At 41.9% G+C, this 7742-nt stretch overlaps 1 protein-coding gene across 1 annotated transcript; it reads left to right on the plus strand.

The window, feature by feature from the left end:
• Positions 1–3134: 3134 nt before the first annotated feature.
• Positions 3135–7000, plus strand: LOC115799713 (thiosulfate:glutathione sulfurtransferase). The gene is made up of 4 exons (XM_030756984.1): positions 3135–3341; positions 3800–3922; positions 4018–4180; positions 6580–7000. Exons 1-4 carry the CDS (start codon positions 3161–3163, stop codon positions 6632–6634), a joined length of 522 nt encoding a protein of 173 aa, XP_030612844.1. The 5' UTR covers positions 3135–3160; the 3' UTR covers positions 6635–7000.
• Positions 7001–7742: the final 742 nt, after the last annotated feature.

The following is a 7742-nucleotide window of genomic DNA, read 5'->3' on the forward strand; positions in this document are numbered from 1 at the left end:
GCCTTGAGGTGACTGTTTGTTGTGATTTGGTGCTTTATAAATAAAACTGAATTGAATTGAATAGTGTGTTTAGTGTGTGTTTAAGGCAGATTCTAATGTAAACGCTTTGTCCAGATATACAACACGAGGAGGGACACACCTGGAAGAGTCAGGCCTGTGATGGCGCCCTCTGTCTGTGGAGAACTGGAACTGATTTTGTAGCGGCACAAGTAATTTGTGTACAAAAAACGCCTGAGGCATTGACTGCACGTTAATAAAACAGTTGTATATAACTCTTGGAAGTTAATTGTTAATTTATGTTGTAACATTTCAACATCTTTAAAGCATTTTGAGAATAATTTATTTTTCATTTAAGAACATTTTAAAAACATTTTTAGTCTTAAGAAAAATGATCTTCCAAATGTCAAACATGTCAAAATACGGTAAGTTGACAGTGATTATACAGTCAGATTTGGCAGTACAGTATCAGTTTATAGGAATAAATAAATGTTATAAGATTAAATAAAATGCAGTGTAATGTAAATATGTATCAATTATAAACCTGTTATCAACTACACAAGCTAAAATACTGACACTGAGAAACAGATAAATGTGTTGATTAAATAAAATCATCTCACCTCTTTTATTGTTAGGGCCCATTGTTTTGGAGGCATAACCTGCAACCTGAACTGGTTTAGATCTGAAATATAATAAAAAGAATAGAGATGACATTTTTAAGAGTTTAAATAAAGGAAACTTTTATACTTTAACCACACTGATGAATTTAAATATCCCACTGAGCTCAAGAATTAATATTTCTGACTTATTAGGTAAAGTCACAACTTACATTGAGAGAGGAACTGAGCAGAGAGGTAAGGTTAGAGGTCAAATCTGAGATGGTGCAGAGAGTTTCAATAGCATGATGTCGTGAGCTATGTCTTTGTGAAAATAGGGTACTTTAAGGCTGATGAGAGCAGCTTGGGCTTGACCTGTACGTGGATGCAGTCCTAAAAATGTGGTCACATTCCTACACATGGGAAAGAGTTACTTATTAGAAACAGTACTTATGGATCATGAGCAATGCTGTTGTTATTTTTAAACTGACATAAAACTAAGTATTAATAATGATTGCTACCTCCAGACTATAAGAAGGCAATTTTAGACAGAAATATTTTGTTATGTATATGTAAGTTAAATTTTCTCACCATCTACCATCCTTCCAGCAGTGAGCTGCAGTCAGAACCCACCGTTCATGGATCAGTGTGCGCCACAGAAAAAGGTATGTGTTCCATTAGTTCCATTTAGTTTCACCTGATACTGATGCTCGGTGTTTAGACACTCTTGACCACCAATAAATCTCTTGTGCAAATCCACCACCATACTCACAGTGACACCTGAAACAGAAAGTTAATTTACTTTCTTCCTGATTTTTACCGTCTAAGAGCAACATATTCTTTCTCACGGAGCTGTTATGGCTGTAAACAGGAGAAGTACAGATAGAAAGATTTAGCAACAAAAAAGACTGAGAGAGAGAAACTGATAAAATTCAATCACACATCATTAAAGTATGTACTAGACACTTGTAGCACACTCTGTTTGGAGTTAATATAATTGAAATTGCTCTACTTTCCTAACTGTACTGACGGGAAGTAATGCAAAACGTACAACTACAAACATCAGTCTTACTACAACCTTAGAAACTGACAAAAGGAAATTGGTTTTCCAAAGTTTCATGACGTTGTTTTTGATCTTTTCTGATAGTAGCAAAGTGTATAACACAATTTTCTCACACTGTAGTATATACTGTAGTAGACAAATATACATTAATTGATTTCAAAGGGAAGAAGAACAAAAACTTAACCAAACAACCCTCTGCTCTTCCTCATAACAGTATAGGCCAGAGAAAAGCACAAAAATTTTATTTTGGGGTGAACTGTTTCTTTGCACTGTTTGCAAGAGGCACTGTACAAGATAATCCTCTGATGATATTACTATAATACTATAAACAGCAGAAAGGTTGCGACATCCAAATAGATGTGAAAACTCATCTACCAGCATCAGAAATTCCTTTTATTCAGATTAGTCCAATTGAGCATGGCTTGCATGGTTATATTTAGGGGTTTCCACTCTGGAATTGGCTAATATCTGCAGCATTCTAATGAAATGTATACAGTCCATGGACACACAAACCAGGCAGTGGGCGGAGACAGAAAAATCAGAGTAAAGTTGAAATACTTTAATTGTTTAAACTGTTTAAATTTATTGAATTAGTCAACACAAGTTTGACTTCGTATCAAGTTTTCAGGATGAAAAGGCATCTTCAACAGGTTCAGTTAAAGAGTTTGTTTTTGATAAAGCTTATAGTTAGGGCTGGATCAGGTGACCTTGAACCATCCCTTAGTTATGCTGCAATAGAGCTAGGCTGCTGTGCAATGATGCACTGAGTGTTTCTTTTCATTCACCTCTTTTTTACTCTGTTTATACCGCACTCTACATTTAATTACTAGTTATTATTAATCTTTGGCTCTATTCCACAGTGTGTCTTTTGTGCTGTCTCTCTCCCCTCTCAGCCCCAACTGATCACGCCAGATGACTGCCCCTCCCTGAGCCTGGTTCTGCTGGAGGTTTCTTCCTGTTAAAAGGGAGTTTTTCCTTCCCACTATCGCCAAGTGCTGCTCATAGGGTGTAGTTTTGACTGTTGGGTTTTTCTCTGTAATTATTGTAGGGTCTTTACCTTATAATATTAAGCACCTTGAGGCGACTGTTTGTTGTGATTTGGTGCTATATAAATAAAATTGAATTGAATTGAATTGAATTGAACTGAATTGAATTGAAAAAGTAAACATGTCAGGTGTGTTTGAGCAGTCATTTAGCTTATTATAGGTAGCCTCTAAACAGCTTAGAATTTATATTTATCATTAAAGAAGTGTTTTAATGCCTCACAGTCAAGAGAAAAGTGAAGAGGAGCACAAAGTTGGAAACTCTGCCTATCTTGCGCTGCCCTCTGCCGGGAGCCAGTGAAAGCCCTTTGACCCACGGCTGGAGCTATGACTACTACATCCTAAGAGTGGCGCTAAACGCACCGGTTAAATAGGGAATATCCCTGAAGAAGAAGAAGAAGAAGAAGAAAAAGGAGACGCTCGACAGGGTGAGTGTACAGTGACAACAATAGCTCAGCATTATGTTTTCAGTGTACGCCAGGCTCCACAGCGCGGCTGTCTTCATAATGCTGTCGTTCGTGCTGTCCCGGAGTTTCTGCCAGGTTGTTACGGAAGCGAACCGGAGGTGTTACCCTACGTGTAACTCCATATTTCGGACTTTTACAACTTCGAGTCCAAAGTGCGACGAAGCTTCCGACAATGGTAAAAACTGTCCTTGAGTTCAGTCCGCATCCTGTGACAGGGATGATGTAATAGTAGGCCTACGTGCTTCGATGGGGCTTAGTAGCTGATTATAATAATCTTGTTCTCATAATGTTTGTAATATCTGATAAAGAAATGTTTAGGCTACCTCGATCACTGTCGGTGTTTGTGGCTGCCTGGAGCCAGCGTTTTCCCAGCTGAATTGACTGCAGGTGGTGTACGCCATCAGTTTGACTTTGTATTTCAAATAGAAGATAATACTGTGGCTTAGCTGTGTCAGGGGGTATTTTTAGTTCACTCTCACCCCAGGTAGCAACAGTGTTTACCACCAGCAGTTAACACATACTGTCAATAAAATGGTTCACACAAGTTTCAAAGAATACTAGCGCCACTAAATGGGGTCCATTGTGGCCTTGGGTGATTTATAACTTGCTTCCTGTTTCCTTCTTTCTTTTAAGGTTCAGTGGTGACCCACTCGCAGCTGAAGGCCATGCTGGCAAGCCGTAACATTCAGCTTTTTGATGTGAGAAGCCCTGAGGAATACCAGGATGGGCGCATCCCTCAGGCAGTCAACCTCCCACGTAAGCATTATTTGGCTACCTGTGGGAACTTTTTTGGAGCAGTTTTCCTGCATTTTTATGTTCATGTTTGTGGTGTTTCTGGGTATGCATGTCAGTGGACAACCTGGAGGAGTCTCTGAAGCTGTCCCCTGAGCACTTTGAGCAAAGGTTTGAAGTGAAAGCTCCTGGGAAAGACGACGACAACGTTGTGTTTCACTGCAGAAGTGGCATAAGGAGTGCCGCAGCGCTGGGCATTGCTCATCAGCTGGGATTTAGCAAGTAAGTAGCAATAAATGTACCTGATTATGCACATAAGTGGAAATTGACTCTGTAAGCATGGCATGTGGTGAGCACAGGTCTACAGATCAGGAAATCTCTCCCACACAGCACTGCGTTATTAAGAGGATTGCAAAGTCTGATAGCGCAGGGTCATGGCTGAAAACTTGCCTGACTGGCTTTGTACATTATGCCAGGAATTTTTTTTTCCCTTTCTCCAAAGTGATTTCAAAGGAAAAATGTTGAAGGGTGGCAGTGGAAAAATGTGGCCATTTAACTTTTTGCTTGTTTAACTTGCACACACCTCCTAAATGGGCAGCTAAGTCACTGGTGAGGGACTTGCAGATCAGCTTATGCCAGGTGAAGATCAGATAAATTGAGGAGATGAGACTGGAGGGCATGTTTTGTACTGCATGGGGAGAGCAGTCCTCCTGTTGCAGCCTTATTGGCTTTGATAGGGGTGTTTAAAGAAATTCTTCAATGTAGTCTTGTGAAGATCCAGTTCCCATACAGATGAGTTTTCTGTGCTGACAACAGGAGAAATATTAAGATCTATTAGACCATGGAGTGTGATCACAGTTCTTTGACCCGCCTTTAAGAAGCAAATAAAATCATACTGAATTTAGATTTTGTCCCAATAGCCAGCCTTGATAGCCGAGGATCGGTCCGCCAGGGCCTCCGCCCTTGGCCACTGCCTGATACACAGTGCACCCGACCCCTACAACGCCTCCTGTGGCTGGTGGGCCTATAGGAGGGCAGGCCCATGTAACCTCTTCGGGCTGCGCCCTGCTGGGCACCACGGGCTAATGTCCGGCCACCAGACACTCTCCCTTGAGCTCCCTCCCCAGGCCTGGTTCCAGGGTGGGGCCCCAGTAACCCTGTCCCGGGCAAGGTAAACGGTTCCCTCGCTGTTGCAGACATATGGGTCTTCTGGACCCTCACCCAGGACCAGTTTGCCATTGGAGACCCTACCAGGCGGGCAAGCCCCCAGGCAACATAGCTCCTGGGATCTCTGGGACCCACAAACCCCTCCACCACGATATGGTGGTGATTCACGGAGGAAAAGGGTGGAGTGCTTTCTCCAGCTCAGGGGCGAGTTCCTGCCCCAAGTGGAGGAGTTCAAGTATCTCAGGGTCTTGTTCACAAGTGACGGGAGAAGGGAGCGGGAGATCAACAGACAGATTGGTGCTGCCTCTGCAGTGATGCGGACGCTGCACCGGTCTGTCGTGGTGAAGCGGGAGCTTAGTGTAAAAGTGAAGCTTTCGATTTACTGGTCGATCTATGTTCCTACCCTCACCTATGGTCACAAGCTTTGGGTAGTGACCGAAAGAATAAGATCGCGAATACAAGCAGCAGAAATGAGTTTCCTTCGAAGGGTGGCTGGCCTCTCCCTTAGAGATAAGGTGAGGAGTGCGGCCATCCGGGAGGGGCTCAGAGTAGAGCCGCTGCTCCTCCACATCGAAAGGAGCCAGTTGAGGTGGCTCAGACATCTGATTAGGATGCCTCCTGGCAGCCTCTTGGGTGAGGTGTTCCGGGCATGTCCCACCGGTAGGAGGCCCCGAGGTAAACCCAGGACACGCTGGGGAGATTATATCTCTCAGCTGGCCTGGGAACGCCTTGGGGTCCCTCTGGACGAGCTGGAGGAGGTGGCTGGGGAGAGGGAAGCCTGGGCTTCTCTGCTTAGGCTCCTGCTCCCGCAACCCAGCCCCAGATAAGTGGAAATGGATGGATGGAATTTAGATTTTGGCTGTCATTCTGTTCACATTAGTTTCCCAGCACTCGTGCTACATTTGGATGTCTTCCATTGAAGTCACACTTTAACCAGAGTGGACCTCTTAAGTAGCGCAGAGAGCAAACATGAGCTTCTATATCAAACTGACCTGATTTTCATGTGCAAGGGCATCACTGGTAATGAGAGCTGGGGCTGCAGTTTTCAGTGGAAGGGCGTGCAGTGTTCAAGCCCAGAGAAGGCGCATCAGATCAACAGCGTGACCGGGAGCATGCATGTTATTTCCCTTTAACATATGTTGGAGTGGTTCACTGTGAATTTGTTCTCTCTCCAACTGAAGGTGAAGAGTTGCTATTTTGACACCCTGGAGGGGAACTCCAGTGCATACTGCAAATGCACAGGTGCAAGTGGTAAAAATGGGAGTGATCCAAATGGATCAGGAGTGCTGGGAGGCCACTTTAAAGGCAATACTAACTAAATTTAAGTCGGGTAGTTTTTTTTCTGTTTTACAGGCTCTTGTTCATATGTGCTAATGCTAACTGCAGCTAGTAGAGTGTCCTCAGGTGATACTTTGACTTGTCCAATTGTGGGTGACCTTTTCGTAGAAAACAAACAGCAGTATTAAGAGACTAAGCTCTTCCCTCTATACTTTCTTTTTTTTTTCCCCCCTCAGGGCGAGACATTTTAAAGGAGGGTACTCTGAGTGGGTCGAACAAGGAGGAAAATAAATCTGCGCTGAAAGTCTTCATCAACACACAGCTGTTACAGATCTGAATGATCATCATATTTACAGTTACGGGTTATTTTAAGCAACAATTAAATGCACTGTGTCTCTGATACGTTTCTTATTTTGTTCAAGTGTCAAAGGTGACTTTTAACACATTTTTTGCTTTAACTTTATGGAAAAATGCTACAAGTGTCCTTTTTATCCTGCTTTAAGACATAAGGTGGATACCTGCTGATGAATGTGACAGTTCTTTAAATAAAACAAATTAAATAAAGAATTAAACATCTCTATTAAAAAAGGTTTGACAGTGTTTATGGCTGTATATTAAAAAAAAATACATAATTACAATAAAAACAACCTCTGTCCATTTTTAGGTCCATTTTTTTTTTAACCTCATAGATGTTTACATGGGAGCAGAAAAGTAAAGCTAAAACTGGTAGGCAGAAAATAAGTTTTTTAAAAAAGGAGTGAAGCTCATTAACATGATACATAAGTAGTAAGTGAGTTTCATTTGCCAGCACATCAAGTTTAGTATGTTTTTTTGCAGTCTCCAGTTTTCACATATTTGTTTTATGTCTTTCCCAAATTTTATTTTTGGTTCATTTATATACTGCATCATGGGGGAAAATGTGGCCAACATCTTAAAGCATAGCACATTTAATATGAAAACAGAGTATCTTTATTTATTTCAATAAACGGTTTTGTCCTTATCCAAGTGTGAAGTGTGCTTGTAAATGTTAAATTATGGGGCAGTTCCTCTGTCCACATTCAATTTTACATACAGATGTATACAGGAAATAGCACTTATTAATCCTTGCAGTTCACCTAACATGCTTAACTGTTTTGTTCTATTATATCTACTGGAATTTTCCTGCATAGCCATCTCTTAGAGTTTGGAGAAATGGTCCAAAATAGAGAAAATATCCAGTGAGCAGCACTGACCTGGCCAGACTGTTTCAAGCTGGTATAACCAAGATCTGCAAAAGAGCACCTTTGAACCTACAGGACACAGAATCTGCTACGGCAGCAGAAGACCACACCGGGTGCAACTCCTGTCAGCTAAGAACAGGAAAAACAACATGAAAGCATGGCTCCATCCTGCCTTGTAT

The sequence above is a fragment of the Archocentrus centrarchus genome, chromosome 20, assembly GCF_007364275.1.
Source record: "Archocentrus centrarchus isolate MPI-CPG fArcCen1 chromosome 20, fArcCen1, whole genome shotgun sequence".
Classification (NCBI taxonomy): domain Eukaryota; kingdom Metazoa; phylum Chordata; class Actinopteri; order Cichliformes; family Cichlidae; genus Archocentrus; species Archocentrus centrarchus.

Excerpts from the sequence above, each read along its gene's own strand:
- LOC115799713 (XM_030756984.1), top strand. The coding sequence starts at position 3,161 with ATGTTTTCAGTGTACGCCAGGCTCCACAGCGCGGCTGTCTTCATAATG. Across the intron at positions 3,342-3,799 it reads CGACGAAGCTTCCGACAATG|GTTCAGTGGTGACCCACTCG; the intron begins GTAAAAACTGTC and ends CTTTCTTTTAAG. Across the intron at positions 4,181-6,579 it reads CATCAGCTGGGATTTAGCAA|GGCGAGACATTTTAAAGGAG; the intron begins GTAAGTAGCAAT and ends TTCCCCCCTCAG.